A 23,214-nucleotide genomic window follows, 5' to 3' on the forward strand; every position below is an offset into this window, starting at 1 on the left:
GCGGGGCCGGGGCTCAGCAGGGGGCGCTCTCCCGGGGCAGCCAGGGCCGGCCCCACGCCCCAGTGCGGCGCTAGGGGGCGCTGTGCTGGAGGGACCGGGGGCTCAGCAGGGGGCGCTCTCCCCGGGCAGCCAGGGCCGGCCCCACGCCCCAGTGCGGCGCTAGGGGGCGCTGTTCTGCAGGGAGCGGGCAGAGATCGGTAGGGGGCGCTCTCTCCAGCAGTCTGGGCTGTTCTGGTTACTCCACCCCAGAGGCAGCTGTGTCTGCACAATGGGCAAGTGCTGCTGGCAGGGGAGCAAGGCGGGGATGAATGTTAGGGGCTCAGGCTGTGGCATGGAGCGGGGAGGGGGGTGCTCGGGGAGACAACAGGATTTCCCAGGCAGAAACAGGCTAAGGCAGCCCCTGCCAGATGTGCTCCCCGGCTCAGCATATGTCACTCTGACCCCAAGGGGATTGTTCTAACGAGATTGGCCTGTAACGAGCGGGGCTTACCCAGCCCTGTGCGATTAGCCGCCAATCGGCTTAGAGACAGGCCACTCGGCTGCCTGGTTGCGAACAGTGTCAGTTGTGTGGGCCCTGTCCATCCGCTGGATGCAAACTGTGAAGCCTCCTCCGGCGCAGAGCCCCCTCGCCCCGAGACCAGCCCTGACGGCCAGGGGAGAGCGCCCCCCGCTGAGCCCCCTGCCCTGCCCCCTGCAGCACAGCGCCCCCTAGCCCCGAGACCAGCTCTGACGGCCAGGGGAGAGCGCCCCCTGCTGAGCCCCCTGCCCTGCCCCCTGCAGCACAGCGCCCCCTAGCCCCGAGACCAGCCCTGACGGCCAGGGGAGAGCGCCCCCCGCTGAGCCCCCTGCCCTGCCCCCTGCAGCACAGCGCCCCCTAGCCCCGAGACCAGCCCTGACGGCCAGGGGAGAGCGCCCCCCGCTGAGCCCCCTGCCCTGCCCCCTGCAGCACAGCGCCCCCAAGCCCTGGGGCCAGGCCTGACGGCCAGGGGAGAGCACCCCCCGCTGAGCCCCCTGCCCTGCCCCCTGCAGCACAGCGCCCCCAAGCCCTGGGGCCAGGCCTGACGGCCAGGGGAGAGAGCGCCCCCTGCTGGAGGGGATCAGGGCCTTGCGTGTTTGTGGCTATCTCCACCTTGAGACGCACTGCCCTGTTTATTCCCGGGGCCCTCTTTCCTGCCCGCGATGGAGTGGGGCGGTGGCTGCTGCCCAGAGATTTGCCCTCGTCCCCGGTATCAGCTAGACAGACAGGCGGCTCAGAAGGAAGGTCCTCCCCCCGGGGTGGGGGTGGCGTGTGAATGCCTGACAGCAAAGCAACAGCACACATAGGGGGATAGACCGATGGAGGGGGGCCCCCTCTGTCATTCGAGGATCTCAAAGCACCAGACACACAAAAGAATTACATCTCCCAGAGCTGGGGAGAGATCCCAGGAGTCCGGACTCCCAGCCCCCCTCTGTCCCACCCCACTCCCCTCTTGGAGAACCCAGGTGTCCTGATCCACCAGCCATCCCATTTTAACTCACTAAGCCCGTCCAGTCTCAGAGAAAAACAAGGATGAACTGAAGAGAGGAAAGCTGTTCATACAGAAACAGAGACGCACAGGACCAGATGAGAATCAGAGAATCAGAGAATCTCAGGGTTGGAAGGGACCTCAGGAGGTCATCTAGTCCAACCCCCTGCTCAAAGCAGGGCCAATCCCCAACTAAATCATCCCAGCCAGGGCTTTGTCAAGCCTGACCTTAAAAACTTCTAAGGAAGGAGATTCCACCACCTCCCTAGGGAACCCATTCCAGTGCTTCCCCACCCTGCTAGTGAAAAAGTTTTTCCTAATATTCAACCTAAACCTCCCCCACGGCAACTTGAGACCATTGCTCCTTGTTCTGTCATCTGCTACCACTGAGAACAGCCGAGCTCCATCCTCTTGGGAACCCCCTTTCAGGTAGTTGAAAGCAGCTCTCAAATCCCCCCTCACTCTTCTCTTTCGGGTGGGGGACCATTTGTTACACTGTTGATGGTTGCTATATGGGGGGGTTGTCAACATTTTTCAGCTCAAGAACCCTTTTCTTGGCTTTAGCTGGGATCAGGGGGTCTGACTCCCCCCCCCACCCCATGAGTCCTGTGTGTGACCCCCCCTCCCCAGTCAATACCCCCACCTCTATGAAAACCTATAAAGGGAACGGTGGCGAAAGACCGGCCCTGATTCCATCTCGTGATGCCCAGCCAAGGCAGGCGTGAAATCGGGCCGACGGGGGGTCCGCACGCTCGGCCCGAATGGAAGCACAGGGTGGGCCAAGACGGGGATGAGGGCCTGGAAGGGACAGCTGGAGAGGAAGAGGGGACAGGAGCGAGCTGAGGACAGGAAGAGGCACTGGAGAATTGGAGAGAGCCGGACAGTTGCCAAGAACCGACGAGCACCAGCTAGAAAGTTGGCGAGCGCCCATAAGGAGATTGCTCAGAGATTGCAGTGTGTCAGACAGAAAGGCGCAGCGGGTGAGAGAGAAAGTTGTGGAGAGCTGACACAACCAAAAGGCACCACCAGAAACCATGAGAACCAAAGGAAAACAGACAACAGACGACAGGTGCTTTTTGAGTCCTTTTTTTTGGTTTTTTTGAACCCACACAGACTTTAAATTTTTTCATTCATTCGTTGTTTTTGCTTTGTTTTTTTCTCTCGTTCCAGAGGAGAGCAGAGCGCAAGGCAGAAGAATAAAGGGTACACGCCACAATCTCAAACCAGGTTTGGTGGGGGGTTTTTTTTTTTGTTCTTTTTTTTATGTTTTAGGTTTTTTTTTTCATTAAAACATGCAAGCATCTTTTTTCAAACCCGTGAGACAAAAGTTTTGCAGAGAAAAAATATTACAATTCCAGTCAAGCCAGGGATTAAGTCCTAAACCTTCCGCAGGAGATGAAAATATCTTGTGGCTCTTTCCTGGGTTTTTTCTGAGCATGGATTTCACCTGATAAATATTCATGCTTGCTGAGACAAACTGTGTGCTCCTATCAAATTCTAATCTTTGATCACTTTGCTGATGGGCACAATGAATGAGATGAAGACTGACTATTTTTTCGCTTTAGTGTAATTTCACCCCAATATTTTAGCCCCAAAATATTTATTCTTACTGAGACAAATTGTTTGGTCCTATGGGACTAAATCCTAATCTATTGTGCTGGTGGAAGAGTTGTATTGGGATGAATCTGACCATTAATTTTAAGGAGGGATTGCTGTGATCTTCTCCCGATTTGGTAAATTCTGAAGTCTAACCCTTGCCGGTGAATCTTCATCTTTTTATAGGGGACAGGGAAGTTCAACTTGATATTTTTAAGCCACAAATTGTGCTAGATTTGATTGTGCATTATCTCCAGAAGGAGCCCCAGTGGCTGAGAGGTGAAATCAGACAAATTCAGGCCAGAAACAAGGGACAAATTTTTTCACGGCAGCGTGGCCAACTCTGGAGATTTTCGTTGCAACTCTCTCGACAACTGGCACTCACTCTAAAGCCCCAGTGTCCTGTGATGACGGGGGAATCTCAGCTGTCAAACTGTTTTTTAAAAACCAAGTTTTTAGTCAATAGGGTTGTAGAGAAAAGCTCCAAAATGCAGTGTTAACAAAATGGAAGGCCGATAACCTACCATTTGGTATATTTTAAAGCTGATCTCATGGGCTTTCAAGATTCAGCGTCAACAACATGAAAGATGCAACAGATTCTCCATAGCTTGGCACCGTGTAGCTTGACATTGGCTGTGTCTCCACGGGCTACCCTCTTGCTCAAACTCAAGGTAATGCAGGAATCACGGGCAGAGTGGGGTGGGGGAAAATTCTCTGGGTTGTGTCAGACTGGATGATCTCTTCGGGCCTTTAATGTCTAATGAAATGAAACGTCTGCATTCTGCATATACATAATCAAACTCTCTGAAAAGCCTGGCTGGTGAGTCTATGTTAGCAAAGCAAAGCCTGGAGTTAAAAGATCTGGGTTGTCTTAAATCATTTACTTTCTGGACAATGTGCTTCAGACAAATGTAAATCACTGGGTGAAGTTCAGGGGTTGCCAGATGAAATTCTCTGGCTTGTGCTATGCAAGGGACAGACTAGATCGCCTGCTTGAGTGGGACAAGGTTGAGCAATTAGCCGCTGGCTTTAATGATGCACATTAGGACAGACATTGAAAACCGGAAGAATCAGACAATTCATTTGCTTTCCAATGAAAAAAAGAAAAGAAAAGAAAGAAAGACTTAAAACAAATAGATTAAAAACTCAGAAGCAAATGCCCAGAAGTGACACTCGAATGCTCCGCGACCAGGCTGGGGGTGGGGGGAAAAGCGCATTCAGAGGGGAAAAAGCAACTCAGCAGGCAAAAGGAAATGACCCGTCGTGCTCCTCAGTTAATATTTACACACAGCAGAAGGGATGGAAGGAACGAATGGCAAAATAGACCCAGAGGAAAGGAAGGAGAGGAGTGGGGGTGGGAGGTGACCTTGTTAACAGGATGGGGCCTGGGATCCTGCCGAAACTGAGGCGCCGGCTGAAACTGACGGGGGCCGTGAACGCCTTTAACTTTATGCGCGTGCTTAAATCTGAAGCCACTTATTGTTCTCGTTACGTCCTTCGCCTAAGCAAGCCGTCCCATGAACCCCGACGGGATCGACGGGCGGCCCAGATTTCCACGAAGCAGCCAAGGGCACATTGAGTCTGATCCAAAGGCAGAGACGCTCCGAAAGGAAGCGGTGGATTGGCCCGAAACGTCAGCTCTCGATTGGCCGCCTTGCTGGAAGACACGTGAGCTAGCCACAGGGTTTTAGGCTCCGGGCAGGGATCGGACAAGACACTCAAAAGCCCATCGACTCTTCCCGCTAGTCGGCAGGTCGGCATCTCAAAGGCAGGTTTATGTGCCGCAGTGAGCAGGGATGGATTTGGGCGCATAGGACCGGAGAGGTGATGCCAGCAAATCCATCCCGTTCGTGCTCTGACCAGCTGCTTGGCTGAATCGGTACCTGCAGGCACAAAAGCAAAGCCTGTTGTGCGTTTATAAAATCCGGATCCTCGACTGTATTTCATTCAGCTCATTTCCACGGACTTCAAGGAAGTTAGGAGCCTATATTGCGTTGATGATCAGGGCCTAACAGGGCCACCACAGTCACCCCGCGCTGGCTGCTTTGTTAAATCCAGGGCCGCACATTGATCTGGTGGCGATCATGGGTGTGCCTCACATGGATGAGGTGACAGGGTCAGGTGGGCGTCTCCTGCAGGGGTCAGTCCTGGGTCCGGTATTAGCCCATCTGACATTTTCGTGAATGACTTGGCTAATGGAGAGGAGAGTGCGCTATTCAAATTGCAGATGACCCGAGCTGGGCGGGGTGGCAAGCCCTTTGGAGGACAGGATTCGAACTCAAAACGCCCTTGACGGGTTGGAGAATTGGTCTGAAGCCAACACCAGGATGTTCAATACAGACACGTTCAACGTACTTCACTTAGGAAGGAAAAAATTGAACGCACAGCTACCAAATGGGGACTAAGTGGATAGGGGGTCAGATGGCTGGCAGGGCTCTGGGGGTGACAGTGGGTCACAAATTGGAGCTGAATCAGCCATGTGATGTAGTTCTGAAAAAAGGCTAATGACGAATGTCATTCTGGGGTGTATGAACTGGCGTGTCGTAGGTAAGACACAGAGGGTGATTGTCCCGCTCTGCTCAGGCCTCAGCTGGAGTCCTGTGACTTTAGGCCAGACGTGGACAAATTGCAGACAGTCCAGAGGAGAGCAACAAAAACGAGAAAAGGTTTGGAAAACCTGACCTACGGGGGAAGGTTATGGGGCTTTGTGGAGTGGAATCCTCCACCCTGCACCCTCAGAGGGAAGGATGCTAGTTTTTGGGGCGCTCCCAGGGTGCCTGCCTGAGCTGGGGGGGTAGAGAAGAGGGGTGATATGTTCTTCACTCAGTAGGTGGAATTATATCTGCCCCGGAGATACCCTGTCTATGAGGAATGGTAGCAGCTCCCCACCTTCTCAGCCGTGGGAGGTGATTTTATTTGTTGGGGTTTGCATCAAACTGGCCATGAAGGGGTGGGTCTATGTGTCTCTGTGTGTACGTGTGAAATGCTGCCTCCTGCTGGAGGAAATCAGGCCTTGTGTGTGCGAGAATGCACTTTTGTTTTGCACGCCCCCCCCCCGAATCGGTTCACTCTATGGGTGGGCGGGTGCATTTGCACCACCACTCACTATTGTACATCCTCAGTTCACTTTGTGCGTGTGTAGGCGTGTGATGTGTTGCTATTTATCTGGCCAAAACCATCTCACAGCTCCCATCTGGAACAAAACATTGGTTCCTCTCAGGTTCAGTGAGAGGGAGGGGAAAACTCTCTCGATCCAAAGCGGAGCAAATAATGGGGGTGGGGGGTAGGGGAAATAGAGGAGCGATAAATCCAGACAGGATCCCAGATCATGCGGTGATTGGAAAACTAATTTATTTTGGCTGTTCTTTTACATGTTTCCAAGCAGCAAAAGGGGGGAAAATGTGAGTGTTTTTTGTTTTTTTTCCCAGTTCATTTGTCTTTTTAAAAATGTTTTCGTGCCACACAGACCGAAGAGGGCCAGAGGAAGAGAACGGAAGTGGAAACAGGAAAGGGAGGAAGGTAAGAAAAAATGAAGATGTTATTTGTTTGTTTGTTTCTTAGCAAACACACCACAGATTACAGGAAAACAGCCCACATTGAAACAATACACAGCTCAATACCCAAAAAAGGGAAGTCGAGGGACATCGACAACTCGGTAGGAATTTTTCTCCCGCATTTGTTTTGTTTTTTTAGTCTTTTTTTAACGGCTTTTTTTTTTTGTTCGCTTTTGTGTTTTGTTTAAAAAAGATCAAAAAATCTAAGTTTGGTTTGTTCCTTTTTTTTTTTTTCTGGAAGGTGGGCTGGGAATGCAGACACGGAGGAATGGAGATTGTGTAGGTGGGTACAGGGATTGTGAGCGCACACACAGATCACATACTACATATAACGGCTAGATCCTGGGGCCAAGCCGCAGCTGATAGAAATGGTTAGTGGTGCTAAATCCATGGAACGATCATCGTTTGTACCAGCTGGGATTCTGGCTCTGTATGTGAGTGTGTGTGTGTGTCTAGTATATTTTGACACACTGTGTGTGTATGAATACATAGGTATATAGTATATTTGTGATATATGTGTGTATACATAGTTACACACATATATAGTATAGCTATATGATATGGGAATGTAGCTATATACTTATACATAAAGATACACACAGAGGATATTTTATATATTTATATATGTGTGTGCGTGCATAAAGGTAGATAAACATCTATAGTAAATGTACTATATATGTATGTGTGTATTTATTTATATACAACATATATATATAAATATTATACACATAGTAAAGATATTATGCATATATTTTTATATAAAGATAGATATAGACGCATATGGTATATTTCCTATACATATGTATGTGTGTGTGTATATAAATCTAAATATTTACACATATATCTATGTATATATATCTATATATGAGATATATATGTGATATAGATATATGTATGGTAAATATACATATTGTACATGTATTATATACGTTGTATATATATAAATATACATATTGTATATAGAAATATATATTATTTTATTATTATATTATATATATAAATATATATAAAAATACATATTGTACATGTATTGTATATGTGTACTTATATTTATATAGCAATATATCTGCACCCATACAGATACATAAGAAATATACTATCTACACACACATAATAAATATGCCGTAGATGTGTCTTTATGTATCTTTAGATATATGAATATACACATAAATATTAAATACCCGATAGATGTGTGTATTTATCTTAAATATAAATATATTGACTCAGGCATACAGATATATAGGAAATATACTATAGATGTGTCTGTCTATACTCATACACGCATAAGCAGTAAATATGCTGTATATGTGTGTATCTTTATATACACACACACACTAGAAATATTAAATATATTATAGAGGTTTAATTCAATATACCATATTTAATATTCGTGTTTATATACACACATCTATAATATATCTAATACATACACATATACAGACATCTATAGTATATTTAATATTTGTTTATACACACACACACACACATATATATATATACACACACACACATCTGTAGGATATTTAAGATACAAATATACACATATGCATATCTATCTATCTACCTATCTATCCCGGTACATACACATACACGTTGCCTCCAATATATTCTCACACCCACTGGGCCAGATCCCCAGCTGGTATAAAAGAACCACCTTCTTTGCCTTCAGTGAAGCAAAGCTGAATGACACCAGCTGGGACCTGGCCCCAGTCCGGGCCCACCCTGCTTGTATAGTATATTTGGTGTGTTTATGTCTGCTCGGCACACAACAATGTTCCTCACTCTTCTCCCTGATCTAGACAGGAGGCCCCCACTCCCCGTCAGAGAGCGGGCCGGTGGGACCCACCTCAAATACAGCAGATTGACTCTCCGCTACAGCTGCACCGACAGCTGTGGCTATAGCCACTGAGCTGGAGACTCAAACACAGATATGTGGTATACACCGTGTGTATCTCAATCTATCTACCTAGTCACAGGATATAGTTTTATATAGCATAACTAGAATTATATATACATACATATATATATATATAATGTGTAAGTGTATATACACACACACACAATCACAAATATACACACACACACAATCACAGACACACACACACACACACAAAATCACAAATAAGTAAATACACACCTACGCATATACATATAGGTAGATACACATACGTTAATGTATACAATATGCAGCATGCAGAAATGTGTTGTGTATAGCATGGGTGTGAATACACACACATATGTATGGAAATAGAAATACACACACACACACTATATATATGTGTGTGTGTGTGTGTGCGTGCACCCACGTATGTTATAAAATGCAACAGTGTGACACAGTAGTCAGGAAGACGACCTAGTGGGTAAGGACGAGGTACAGGGACAGAATTATGTCGCCCCATTGCTGGGACATTGGAAAGCAGGATTCCGGGGCAGCAGATGGTCAGGGATGATTGTGCCCCAGTTGGGTACGGGCTAGATGGGTCCTGATGGGGTGTCTCCTCATAGCCTGACGGGTGATCACCCCTCCATCTGGGATGAGGGACCAGCCACAGTCCCACCACGTGGTTTGTAGCAATCTAGTCCCTTCCTTTATGCCTATTCCCTCCTGAGGCCAAAGCTCTCAGTAGCGTTTGGCCACAAGATACTTCCGCCGTAGGGTGCCTTGAAGACTGTTAATACCCAGGTGTGGCTGATATTGCTCTGGGATAACCTTACCCACCACAAAAAAACCCACTCTCCTTACAGCATCCCAGAATAATTGCCCCAGATACTTGTAGGAATACTCCACTGTACTAGAGTAATGAGCTCCAATACCATAGTGACATGGCAGCGTTTGGGGCTATTACTCCAGAATGCTGCAGTGTAATTTGGGAGGACTAGCCGTTGGAGATACATTATTATTCCAGTATTTTTATCATGGCATACTTGGGAGCCATAAATACTCCAATTTCTTTAGTATTTTACAAGGGTGTATTTGGGACCGGTTATTACTCCACATTACTCCATGATTTTCTGAGGGTCTGATAGGGAGACACTATTACTTTAACTTACTATAGTATTATTATAAACATGTATTTGGGAGCCATTATTGTTCTCGGTTACTATTCTTAGAGAAGTATTTTTTTAAAGAAAACAAGAATAATCTAGAGTAATATTTGTTTCCAAAGTGTGTTTGGAAGATATTATTACTCTAAATTAGTCTAGAAGTGTATTCAGGAGCCACTGTTAATTAGATCACTATTTATAGAAGTTTAGTGTATACAAATGCTCGCATAATCTAGAGTGAGAATTGTTTCCAAACTGTATTTGCAAGCCATGGTTACTCTAGATTATTCTAGTATTCTTACAAAAGTGTGTTTTGGAGTCATGAGTACTTTATATCATTGAAATATTTTTATAAGTGTTTTTTTCAGGGAGCCATTATGACTCAAAATTACTCTAGTATTCTTACAAGAGTGCGTTTGAGAACCATTATTACTCTAGATTACTATCGTACTTTTTACAAGGCTATATTTAAGTGCCACTATTACATTATATACTCCAGGGTCTTTATAAGAGTGCCATATTTGGATAATCATTATTACTCAAGACTACCACAGTATTTTGCAGAGCTATAGTATTTGGGGACCAGTATTGCTTTAGATTACTGCAGCAATCAAATATAGCCAGCATTACTCGAGATTAGTTTTACATTTCTAGAACTGTGCAGTATTTGGACATCTGTTATTACTCTAGCATTTTTATAAAAGGTATAGTATTTGGGGAGCCATGATTGCTTTATAATATTGTATTATTTTCTCCAGAGAAACAATATTTCAGCATTCACTGTGACTCTATATTGCCTCGGTATTTTCCTTAAGGGAGCATTCTTTGGAAAACAGTAACATTCTAGAGTACCGCAGTATCTTTTATAAGGGTGTAATATTTGGAGGGTCGGTATTACCGTAGTATACTGTCGTAATTTTTCCGAATATAGCATAGAAAGGTAAAGTATTTAGGCATCCATTATTAATTTATAGCGATTTAGCATTTTTATAAGAATGTTGTATTAGGAGAGCTACCATTATTCTGGAATACTGTAGTATTTTTTAGCTCTGTATTGCTTGGCTATCCAATATTACTTTAGGTTTCTGCAATATTGTTTCAGGGGCATATTTGAACAGCCCTTATTATTCTGTACTATAATTGTATTACCCGCAGAGCTATTACTAATATACCCTGGTGCAATATTTTTATATGAATGTAGTATTTGGGTTTCATTGTTACTATATTCTATTCCAGGGGTTGTCAACCTTTTTCTTTCTGAGGCCCCACAAACATGCTATAAAAACTCCATGTCTCATCTGTTCCACAATAACTGGTTTTCTGCATATAAAAGCCAGGACCGGCATTAGGGGGTAGCAAGCAGGGCAGTTGCCCAGGGCCCCATGCCACAAGGGGCACTCTGAAGCTAAGTTGCTCAGGCTTCTGCTTCAGCCCCATGCAGTGGGAATTCGGCTTTCTGCCCTGGGCCCCAGCAAGTCTGCTTGGCGGCCCCCCTGAAACCTGCTCATGGTCCCCCACAGGGCCCGGACCCCCATTGCCCTATTCTATGATTCTTTTAAAATGAGGGTATAATATTTGAGATGTTTACAGTGGTGTAAATCTTGGCAAGCCATTGTTACTGAAGACTACCGTAGTATTTTTCTCAAAGAGATGCTATTTGGATATCCATTTTTACTCCATATTCCTTTAATATTTTTATCAAGGACGTATTTACTTGGCCACTTACTCTCACTCCAGAATACTGTATTTTTTCTTTTCTTAGGCATAATGTTACATATTCCATATTACTCTATATAACTCTGGTATTTTTAAATAAATGTGTAGCCCATTACTCTAGAATACCGTGATATTTTTCCATAGACATACAATTTAGCATTTATTACTAATAATTACCAGTCATTACGTATAGTATCCAAGCAATTTTATAAAGGTGTAGTATTTGGGCACCACTATTAGTCTAAAATACGGTGGGATTTTCCTCCCCAGAAACCTGTATGTCCAGTATTTATATATTACCTGAATGTATTATAAGAGTGTAATATTTGGGTAGCCATTATTACTCTATAGTGCTGCAGAATTATAATAAGGTTGTAGTATTTGGGAGCCCTTATTTTTCTAGTATCTTATATGGCGTTAGCATTTTGGGGTGCCATTATTACTCTAGAATTTTACAAGAGTTTAGTATTTGGGACCTGTTATTACTTTAGAATATTATTCTAGTGTTTTATAAGGGTGTACTGTTTGGTACTTATACTCCAGTATTTTGTGAGGGCTTAGGTTATAGGAGCCAACATTGCACGAGGACACCACAGTAATATCCTTCCTAAGGCTGTTGTATTTGCGATCATGTATTACTGTTTTATTACCCTCAAGTACTGTGTCATTTGCCTTGTCAGTGTACATTATTCTAGTATATTTTACAATGGCCCAGGATTGTTACTCTGGCATAGTGTAATACATTTCCTGATCATTAATAACTTAATAATATTTTTTGTTCATAGCTGCTCTCATGCAAAGGAGGGGCTGAACGTTAGGATCTCCCCATCTAGAATACTGGAGTATTATTTGATTTTGTAGCATTTCTGTAGTAATGCTCATTTCTTTTTCAATAACACCTGACATAGTGGCAACCATTCCTGGCATGTGTAATTGGAAATAGGCGTGAGCTGGAATAGCCACGTGCTTCCCCAAGTCAAGCATACTGGAGTATCTTTAGAAACTGGAGTATTTTGTAGTATTCTCATATCTTCTGATGAGGGATGACTTCATCTGGACAGTTTGAACACTCTTACATACTGTTGTATTGCTACTCCAGTCTTCATGACTACTGCATTCTTGCTCGCGTAGCATAAATACTCCACTATTCCTGGGTACTGCAGTAGAAGCAGTTTGGGTTCTTGGGCACTTTAGCAGCATTGCTCTCGTACACCTGGATGCAGTAACACTGATATCTGAGGGTTTTTTTTGTAGGAGTGGTGGGTGAGGTTCTGTGGCCTGCGTTGTGCAGGGGGTCGGACTGGGTGATCGTAGTGGTCCCTTCTGACCTGGATATCTATGAATCTATATTGAAGTATTCTGAGGTATGGCAGCATTCTTTGGAACGACAGTATTTGTACTCTAGCGGTTTTGATACCGTAGCATTGATACTGTAGCACTGGAGTCTGCTGTAGCATTCCTCTATATGTTAATATGTTAATGCAGGACTAGTATGTTACTATTAGTATTTTGGGATCGTGCTTCATTCATCCTCAGGTATAACTGGATGCTCTTGAATTCCTCAATGCTCTAGTATGAACACTGTTTCCTGTTACTCTAGTATTTTATGTAACAGTCTGTCATCCCCCCCCCACCCCAGCCAGTGACTGACTGGTAATCATTCTGATATTCCTTAATATTTTAGTACTGATATTGTAATAGTTTGCTGCTCTAATGTTTCATATACTTCTCTGGTATTTTTTCCAAATGACTGATGGGTAACGACCCCTCTTTTCCTCAGTGGGCTAATATTGACAGTGTAAGAGTCAGGTACTGTCGTATTTCCTAGAATAAACTGGTATTTTTTTTCATAGCAACTGATTGGTAACCACTCTGGCATTCCTTAACAGTCTAGTATTGACAGTATAATATCCTGTTATACTAGTTTCCCATGTATTTTACTGGTATTTTTCCCCTCTACTATTGGCCACACCATCCCCAGCAGAACCCAAAACAAGATAGCGTTAACAAAGGACAGATCACCACACCGTCCCTCCAGGCTAAGCCCTGATGTGAAGAGGAACCGGAGCTTTGGGTCACTGTGAACCCAAAGGTTGGTTATGAGACAAATCGACGCCCTCCTACCAGTGGTCAAGGATGTCAGAAGATCTGGGGAGAACCCAGGCCTCTGGGGGATGGAGAGATGGATGGAAAGATGGCAGAGAACAAGAAACTTAGATTTGCTGACCCCCAAGGAATGTATGTATAGGTAGCTGGAACATGTGCTGTTATATCCATTGCATGTACAATTTTTCTTTAAATTATTATTATATTATTATTATTATTATATATTTTTTTGCTTTAATTTACAACCCCAGAGTCCCCCCAATTGAGGAAGCAAGAACTACACCAAGGACCACGCAACAAATTATAATCATAATTTTCTTCTACATTACCCCAGGGATCCAGGAAGCGAGCGAGAGAGAGAGAGAGAAGGAAGGAGAGATGTTAATGGCTATTTTAATACTTTCATGGCTGGACTGGGCATCAGCAAGACAATGAGCAGGTGAGTGAAATCTTCAGCTGGCGGAAATCACAGGAGCTACATGGATTCCCACCAGCTGGGAATCTGATCCTGTTGACCCCAATGGAGTGACGGCCGAGTGACCCCAGCTGGGGATCTGGCCCTATTGACCCCAATGGAGCGACGGCCGAGTGACCCCAGCTGGGGATCTGGCCCCATTGAACCCAATGGAGCGACGGCCGAGTGACACCAGCTGTTCTTATTTATTTCCATTGCACAAAAAGGTGATTTATTAAATCACCATCCATCTATAGAATAAGGAATAGAACCCAGGAGTCTGGGCTCCTATTTCCCCTGGCTCCATCCTGTTAGACTCCACTCCCCTCTTAGAACCAGGACTAGAACCCAGGGGTCCTCAGTTCCTTAGATCTCTCCATCTCCTGATGGAAACAAAGGGTGTCCCTGAGCCTCATGTTCACCCGGAGCATCATTCCTCTCCCGCTCTTGGACTCATCACATCTGTTTATTCACATTGCCAGGTGGCAGTCTGACAGAGATCCCTCATTGCCCTGCCAAGGGGCTGGGACAGGAGAGGGCTGTGGGTCGGGAGTGAGGGGCACCGGCAGAGCTGTGGGTGTGGGGGAGGCCAGGGATGGGATAGCAGTGTTTCGACAGCTGGGGGAAGTGGGGGCCAAGACAGAAGGAAGTGGATAGACAGAGACTGCCAAACACAAAATTAACAAAGTGTGTGGTGTGGAGAGGTCTTGGGGATGGAGTGATGGAGAGAGGGAGACAGGAGAAGGGAGGAGACTGACTAGAGGGGCTCCGGTGGGGCGTCTCCCTCTCTGCTGTGGGAGGAGGCTCTCGGGGATGACCTGCCTTGGGTGGTGACGGACAAGATATGTGTATGGGTTTCTGTGGGGTCTCAGCCTCTCTCCCCAGCTGAAGGGGGTTCATTGCAGAGCAGGTTGGGTCCACCCCTCCCCAGCCCCATCCCCGCACTCACCCTCCGAGCCTTGCTCTGGTATTTTACAGCTTTCTTGGTGTCGGACACAGCTCTTTCCACGTAGTCAACAGAGTGCTCCACGTTATATTCAATGCGGTCAATCATCTCCCCCTGAAACAGAGAGCCCAGGTGAGGGGTAAACCAGCACAGAAAGACTGGCCATCTCAGGGAATGGGACCCGGGCTCTTTGCCCTGCAGGGGGCATTGGCTCCAAAATGGGATTGGCTTGCTCAAGGGGGCAGAGAATGGGACACTGGGCCTTTCCCCTCTAGGAAGGTGCTGTAAGTCAGCAGTGAATTTTATCTGAAAGCTTTTCTGAGTCTTGTGTGCAACGAGTTTCATGAGCCTCAGTCCAGATTCTCGTGGGAGAAGAGTTCCCCGTCACAACATCACAATGGGGCCTTGGCTGGCAGCCCTTTGGAGAGAAGCCAACGGCTGAATTGGAAATCTTGTTGTGAGCTTAAAAACGCACACCATGGGACACCTTTGCAGCCCCTGCTGGACTCTACAAAGCAGCCCCATTTAGTGCTTCCCGGGTGCCAGAACCTTTGAAAGATTGGTGAGTCTGTTTCAGAACTTGTAACGCTGTACATTCTGGAACCAAGAACGTGCACCCTCGATCCACTGATGTTCTAGAAGAGTTCTAGAGTGGACCGTCACCTTACGGTAGGGTGTAAGATAGCGCATCCACCATCTGGAGACTCTCTCTAGCACTTTTCCTGGCCCCAGAGTGTTGGAATGCTATGGGTTCTAGATGGCAGAGCACATGCAGCTGTAAGTATCTTCAGAAGCATCACCATCCAGATCTCTCTGGGTTCTAGACTGGGGAACCCATCTGGCTGTCAAGTGTCCTGCGTTCCAGAATGCATTATGTTCTCGACCATTGCTCATGTCTTTCACGATCCAGAACTCTCACTGTTCTGTAATGCAAAAGACCTCTGAGGTTTTAGTGGCTCAAAGGACTGAGAACTTGGCTAATCCTGAAATGCTGAAGCCAACCATGGGCTCTGAAATCCAGAACGTTATCAGTTCTAGACTGCCATTGCAGGTTCTGGATCATGGAGGCTTAGATTCATGAAGCTGTCAGGTTGAGGTAATAATCTCAGGGGTTCTAGGTTACAGTCCCCTGTAAATTATGGGCTATGTTTCATGGGTTCCATGATATAGAACTTTCTGGGTTTTCTAGTGCAACATCTAAGTTCTAAGGTGCAGAAGGCTGTAGATTCTAGATAATAGTTCATTCTTGGATTTATCATGCCAGAACGGTCCATAATGCATGGATTCCGTAATTCAGAACACAGACTGTTGCATTTAGGTGCAGAAGGCTGTTGGGATGCAGATGTCGACTGGACAATAATCTCATGGGTTCAAGGTACAGAACCCTGTACATTCTAGAGCATAGCTCATGGGCTCCATGATCTAGAATTCTGCTGGTTGGAGATTTATTTCTGGGTTCCATGGTCCAGATAGCGGCAGGTTCTAAACTATAACTCTTGAGTGCTAAGATGCAGAATGCTCTTGAGGTAATAATCTCCTGGGTTCCACAGTATAGAACCCTATACATTCCAGACCATATCACATGGGTTCATTGATCCAGAACTCTCTTGGATCTAGGAAAAACGCATGGGTTCTAAGATGCAGAAGACTGTGGATAATAGTTTATGGGCCCCAAGGTTCAGAACCCTGGAACACAGCTAATGGGTTCCACAATCCAGAACTCTTCAGGTTCTAGAGTACATGGGTTCTAGGACCCTGACTTTAGACAATAGCTCATGGGTCCAAGGTCTAGAACCCTGTATGTTGTAGACCACAGCTCATGGGTTCCACAATCTAGAACTCCGTAGGTTCTAGCCTACAATATATGGTTTTATGATGCAGAAGGCTGTGGATAATATGGGCCAAAGGTTCAGAACCCTGCAGTCTCCCTGCAGAGGGAGTCTGGATTATAGAAACGAGCATGCCACCATCCCCCAGGGCCTGCAGGTTCTAGACCAGTGTTTTCCCTATGGTGTGCTGTCAGGCCTGAACAGGGGTGCCAGGGAATTTTCTGAAAAACTACAAAAGGGGGAAAGCTGCGTTCTGATTGGTCATCTGCCTCACTGACCTGCCTCCTCCAGGGGTGGAGCAACCAATCAGAGCTCAATATCCCTCTCTTCCCCTCTTCCCCTCCTGTGTGAGCAACGGGTTGGCTCCTCTGCCCCTCCCCTTCCCTCCTACAGATGCCAGCTGGGGGGAGGGGAGGGGAAGAGCCCCTGGAGCTCAAGTTGTGCCACAGCAGAGAAAAAGTTGGGAACCACTATTCTAGACCATCGTTTATGGGTTCCACAATCTAGAACTCTTGGGGTTCTAGATCACAGTGCATAGTTTCTACGATGCAGAAGGCTGTTGAAAATAGTTCCTGGGCTCCAAGGTCGAGAACTCTGCAGGTTCTTAACCATAGCTCCTGGGCCCCACCATCGAGAAGGCTGCGGATTCTAGGCTGAAGCCCACTCTAGACCCAGAACACGGCAGGTTCTAACCTGGCTCTCCACCAACATAGCCATGTCCACAAACATGTCATGCAGCTCGCGGATACTGGTTTCCAGTTTGATGATCTCATTGTGTCGGGTCTCGATCTCATTCAGAGCCTGTTTCGTCATCTGTGAGTCCATTTTGATCTGTGGAAGCAGAAGGGAGTCTGGATTATAGAAACGAGCGTCCCACCATCCCCCAGGGCCTTCTAGTGCTCACCCATTGCTGAAATGCAGCCACCTCTGGGGTGGGGCAGCAGGGTAACAGCGCACACTGCTACGCTACATGGGGATTGCTCGCCCTGTGCTGAAATGCAACTGTCCCCAGTGGCACAGCGCCCCCAAAACACAGCGCTGGGGCACTGGGTTCAGCATTGACTGCCGGGGGGGGGCGGGGAGCACCCGCTAGTGCTGCACTGGGCTACTGACTTGGTCTCCAATCCAAGTCTGGAACACGGGTAGCCCTGTTTCGGGTGACATCCCAGTCCTGACACTCACATCATCAGTGAAAATAGCCAGTTTGCCACTCTCCAGCATGTCTTCGAGCTCTTCATTGGTGGTTGTCCTGCCAGCTGTGAAGGGGATAGAAGGTCAGTGGCCTTGGCCCATTGCTCCAGGGCTGATGGAAGCAAAATCCCCCCCCCCCACTGAGCCCCTGCTCCCAGCAGCACAGCACCCCCTAGTGCCGCACTGGGGCGTGGGGGCCGGCCCTGGCTGCCCGGGGAGAGCGCCCCCTGCTGATCCCCCGCTCCCAGCAGCACAGCGCCCCCTAGCTCCGCACTGGGGTGTGGGGGCCGGCCCTGGCTTCCCGGGGAGAGCGCCCCCTGCTGATCCCCCGCTCCCAGCAGCACAGCGCCCCCTAGCTCCGCACTGGGGTGTGGGGGCCGGCCCTGGCTGCCCGGGGAGAGCGCCCCCTGCTGAGTCCCCGCTCCCAGCAGCACAGCGCCCCCTAGTGCCGCACTGGGGTGTGGGGGCCGGCCCTGGCTGCCCGGGGAGAGCGCCCCCTGCTGATCCCCCGCTCCCAGCAGCACAGCGCCCCCTAGCGCCGCACTGGGGTGTGGGGGCCGGCCCTGGCTGCCCGGGGAGAGCGCCCCCTGCTGAGCCCCCGCTCCCAGCAGCACAGCGCCCCCTAGTGCCGCACTGGGGTGTGGGGGCCGGCCCTGGCTGCCCGGGGAGAGCGCCCCCTGCTGAGCCCCCGCTCCCAGCAGCACAGCGCCCCCTAGTGCCGCACTGGGGTGTGGGGGCCGGCCCTGGCTGCCCGGGGAGAGCGCCCCCTGCTGATTCCCCGCTCCCAGCAGCACAGCGCCCCCTAGCTCCGCACTGGGGTGCGGGGGCCGGCCCTGGCTGCCCGGGGAGAGCGCCCCCTGCTGAGCCCCCGCTCCCTGCAGCACAGCGCCCCCTAGCGCCGCACTGGGGCGTGGGGGCCGGCCCTGGCTGCCCGGGGAGAGCGCCCCCTGCTGAGCCCCCGCTCCCAGCAGCACAGCGCCCCCTAGCGCCGCACTGGGGTGTGGGGGCCGGCCCTGGCTGCCCGGGGAGAGCGCCCCCTGCTGATCCCCCGCTCCCAGCAGCACAGCGCCCCCTAGCGCCGCACTGGGGTGTGGGGGCCGGCCCTGGCTGCCCGGGGAGAGCGCCCCCTGCTGATCCCCCGCTCCCAGCAGCACAGCGCCCCCTAGCGCCGCACTGGGGCACTGGGGTCACTCAGCACTTTGAGGGTGCGCACACACCCCCCCCCCTCGGGCCCTGATTCCCACCGGCAAGGGGAAGTGCCGCACTCTCTCTTACACACACTCACAACCACAGCTTCCCACCCTGCAACGGCCTCCCCCCCGAATCCAAACATACTTATCTCCAGCTGCCTCTGGATCCGATCCTTGCAGCGGTCCCGGTATTTGGACTGGGTGGCGTTGTACTCCGTCATCACCTCCACGAACTTACGGGACAGGGTGGAGTGCTGGGGGGAGGGGGCGGGGAAGGGAGACACTGTGAGCGACGCAGAGCGGGACGATTTCTTTTTGGTTCCCTTCGGTGGCGGAGGGTTGTGGTGCTGAGTGAGCTTGTGAGTGATCCGCCCTCGGCTTAGTGGAGGGAGGGTTGCGGGGAGCTGTGATGGGAGAGAGCTGGAGAGGTGGGGAAGGAAGGGATGGAAGAGAGAGGATGGCTCCAGAAGTTGATGATGCTGAGGCTGGGGCTTCAGGAGGGAGGGATATTGGGGGCGGGAAGATGGAGGGATACCTGTGTTGGGGGGTGATGGCGGAGGGATACCTGTGTTGGGGGGTGATGGCGGAGGGATACCTGTTTTGGGGGGGGTGATGGCGGAGGGATACCTGTGTTGGGGGGTGATGGCGGAGGGATACCTGTTTTGGGGGGGGTGATGGCGGAGGGATACCTGTGTTGGGGGGGTGATGGTGGAGGGATACCTGTGTTGGGGGGGGTGATGGAGGAGGGATACCTGTGTTGGGGGGTGATGGCGGAGGGATACATGTGTTGTGGAGGGTGAGGGCGAAGGGATACCTGTGTTTGGGGAAGGCGAGGGATACCTGTTTTGGGGGGGGGGTGATGGCGGAGGGATACCTGTGTTGTGGCGGGTGAGGGCGGAGGGATACCTGTGTTTGGAGAAGGTGAGGGATACCTGTGTTGGGCGGGGGTGATGGCAGAGGGATACCTGTGTTGGGGGAGGGGGTGATGGTGGAGGGATACCTATGTTGTGGCGGGTGAGGGTGGAGGGATACCTGTGTTGGGGGGGTGATGGCGGAGGGATACCTGTGTTGGGGTAGGGGGTGATGGTGGAGAGATACCTATGTTGTGGAGGGTGAGGGATACCTGTTTCTGGGCGGCGGAGGGATACCTGTGTCTGGGGAGAGGAAGGCGGAGGGGGATAGGGATACCTGTGTTTGGGGGAGTGAGGGCAGAGGGATACTTGTAATTGGGGGCGCCGAGGAGGGACGGATACCTGTGTCGGGGGGGGCGGAGGGATACCTGTGTCGGGGGGGCGGAGGGATACCTGTGTCGGGGGGGCAGAGGGCGGAGGGATACCTGTGTCAGGGGGGCGGAGGGATACCTGTGTCGGGGGGCAGAGGGCGGAGGGATACCTGTGTCGGGGGGGCGGAGGGATACCTGTGTCGGGGGGGCGGAGGGATACCTGTGTCGGGGGGGCAGAGGGATACCTGTGTCAGGGGGGCGGAGGGATACCTGTGTCGGGGGGGCGGAGGGATACCTGTGTCGGGGGGGCAGAGGGATACCTGTGTCGGGGGGCAGAGGGCGGAGGGATACCTGTGTCGGGGGGGCGGAGGGATACCTGTGTCGGGGGGCAGAGGGCGGAGGGATACCTGTGTCGGGGGGGCGGAGGGATACCTGTGTCGGGGGGCAGAGGGCGGAGGGATACCTGTGTTTTACGGATCCGCAGGTCAGCCGAGGACCGGTTCAGCCCCTCCTCCTGCTCAATGCTCTGCTCGATGGCTGCGGAGAGACATGAGAGACATGAGGAGCAGCGTGAGAGCCGCGGACCCCTTGGCATGGAAGAAGGGGACTATTTCTCAGGGCGGAGTGACATGCCCTGGAGGGGAGGGCGTGCAGGACCAGCCAATATGGCCACGCGGGCTCGTACCTTTCAACTTGGAGCGCACCTTGTTGGCCGTCTTCTTGATGTCGGCCGTGAGGTCCTCCAGCTCCTGCTTGGTCTCTGCACGAGGGGAGGAGAGGGGCATGAGATGGAAGAGTCTCCACCATGCCCGCCTCCCACACTGGGGCTGAGGCCACCTTCCTGGCCCCCTGGGATCCCCATGGCGGGCACGCCCCCCCCGGGGCGTCCCCTCCCTGCCCCCCTTCCACACGGGGGGCGGGGCCTGGAACAGTGGGGTGAAGAAAGGGTGAATGGAGAGAAGCGTGGCTACGGATAGGTAGGTGCATTCACAGGATGGAGGCAGGGATGGAGGGACAGAGTGACGAAGAGATGGAGGGCGGGAGGGACAGTTGGGTAGGCAGATGGAGGGCTGGCTAGAGGGCTGGTGGACAGACAGACGGATGGGTGGACGAGGAGGCGAGAGGGATGGATGGATAGCTGGAGGTGGGGAGGGATGAAGGCACAGAGAGACGGATGGCAGGAGGAAGGGGGAGGGATGTATGGGCGGACAGGGATGAATGAAAGGAGAGGGTTGGATAGACAGAGGGGGGTGTATGCGGGTAGGTCGGTAGGTCGGTAAAGGGGTGAAAGGGTTGATAGATGAAGGAAGGAGGAAGGAAGGGGTGGATGGACTCCTCTAGGTTCCGTCCTCTTCTCCCCCCAGCAGAGCAGGGAGGCGATGGGGCTCAGAGACCCCCCCCCCGCAGCCTGGGGCACCCCAACTCACTCTCGTCTGGGTTGGGAGCAGCCAGGATGGCGCTGTGCTGCTTCTTCACCTGCTCCACGTCCTCCGACAGCTTCTCTATGCAGCCGCGGATTTCCTCCACCTGGGGGTGGACAGACGGACAGATACATGCACGGAGGGAACCGCAGTCTCCAGGCATACCAGGATGGGGCTCTGTGCTGCAGGGAGCGGGGCGGGGGGCTCGGAGGGGGGCGGCGCGCCGCAGGGAGCGGGGCGGGGGGCTTGGTAGGGGGCGCTCTCCCCTGGCATTCCATGCTGGCCCCAATGCCCCAGCGCAGCACTAGGGGGTGCTGGGCTAAGGCCCTGGGTCTTGTCCCACATCGCCCCCTAGCTCCATGCTGTGGCGTTGGAAATGAACTTCCTCCTGCCCCCCGCACCCTACCCGCCATGGCTGCAGAATTAACTAGGCCAGGTGTATAATTTACGACATCACCACCTGCGTGCGAAGGACAAACTGCATCATTAGTGAGCTCCTTTGCCTGTTAATCACCCTGTCTGAATATTAATGAGGCCAGCTGCACGCTAATTCAGAACCACCTGCCTTGGCAGGAGTTATTTCAGGTTACACAGAAACCCCATGTCGCGAGCTAAGGGGCTAAGATGCAGCCAGGTCTGGGGTATGGCAGCTGGGTGAGGAGTAGGACTGGGGTTGCCAACTGCCTAGTCACACAAACCCAAACACCCTTGCTCCGCCCCCCACCCCCGCCTCCCCCTTCCCCAAGGCCCCATCCCTGCCCTGCCCCTTCTCCGAGGCCCCATCCCGCTCCCTCCATTCCCTCTCCCTCTGTCGCTCGCTCTCCCCCACTCTCACTCACTTTCACGAGGCTGGGGCAGGGGACTGGGGTGTGGGAGGGGGTGCGGGCTCTGGGTTGGGGCCGAAGGGTTTGGAGTGTGGGAGGGGGCTCTGGACTGAGCCTGGGGCAGGGAGTTGGGGTGCAAACTCTGGGAGGGAGTTTGGGTGCTGGAGGGGGCTCTGGGCTGGGGCAGGGGTTTGGGGTGCAGGAGGGGCTGTGGGGTGCAGGCTCCAGGAGGGGGCTCATGGCAGGGGACTCCGCGCCCTGCCCCTGGAGGGGGGGCAGGGAACTCCGCGAGCTGCCCCTGCCTGCAGGCACCACCCCCGCAGCTCCCATTGGCTGCAGTTCCCGGCCAGTGGGATCCGTGGAGTCGGCGGTCGGGGCAGGGGCAGTGCGCGGAGTCCCTCTCCCCTTCCAGAGGCCACGGGACATGTCGGACACTTCCAGGAGAGGCGCAGGGCCAGGGCAGGCAAGGAGCCTGCCTTAGCCCCGCTGCGCCGACGAACTTTTAGTGCCTAAAATCTCCCGGTTTGGCTTCAGTAGCCTCCGGCAGACAGAGCCCGATTCCGGGAGACTCCCAGTGAAACCGGGACCAACTCATATGAAGAGCAGCCTTTCATC

At 50.9% G+C, this 23,214-nt stretch overlaps 1 protein-coding gene and 1 long non-coding RNA gene across 5 annotated transcripts in view; one reads left to right on the forward strand and one right to left on the reverse strand.

Moving 5' to 3' along the window:
- The window catches only part of STX1B (syntaxin 1B), a 49,448-nt gene that overhangs the window by 9,881 nt on the left and 16,353 nt on the right, over positions 1-23,214 (reverse strand). The window contains exons 3-10 of one of the 4 annotated variants that reach the window (XM_084630208.1): positions 21,782-21,881; positions 21,040-21,114; positions 20,818-20,891; positions 19,278-19,386; positions 17,934-18,007; positions 17,445-17,582; positions 14,926-15,036; positions 2,732-4,984 (exon numbers count right to left, since the gene is read on the reverse strand). In XM_084630208.1, coding sequence (XP_084486334.1) covers positions 4,844-4,984; positions 14,926-15,036; positions 17,445-17,582; positions 17,934-18,007; positions 19,278-19,386; positions 20,818-20,891; positions 21,040-21,114; positions 21,782-21,881 — 822 coding nt within the window. In that variant the 3' untranslated portion in view covers positions 2,732-4,843. Of the gene's footprint in view, positions 1-2,731; positions 4,985-13,735; positions 13,843-14,220; positions 14,360-14,925; positions 15,037-17,444; positions 17,583-17,933; positions 18,008-19,277; positions 19,387-20,817; positions 20,892-21,039; positions 21,115-21,781; positions 21,882-23,214 lie in introns of those variants that run through there. The other 3 variants (XM_084630209.1, XM_084630210.1, XM_084630211.1) reach the window with 3 other exon arrangements.
- Positions 4,982-23,212, forward strand: LOC311521712. Its single transcript, XR_014711955.1, has 3 exons — positions 4,982-6,620; positions 13,857-13,961; positions 23,134-23,212. It is a non-coding gene; the product is annotated as an uncharacterized lncRNA (long non-coding RNA).

Source organism: Lepidochelys olivacea, assembly GCF_965140295.1.
Source record: "Lepidochelys olivacea isolate rLepOli2 genome assembly, chromosome: 6".
NCBI classification, from domain to species: Eukaryota; Metazoa; Chordata; order Testudines; family Cheloniidae; genus Lepidochelys; species Lepidochelys olivacea.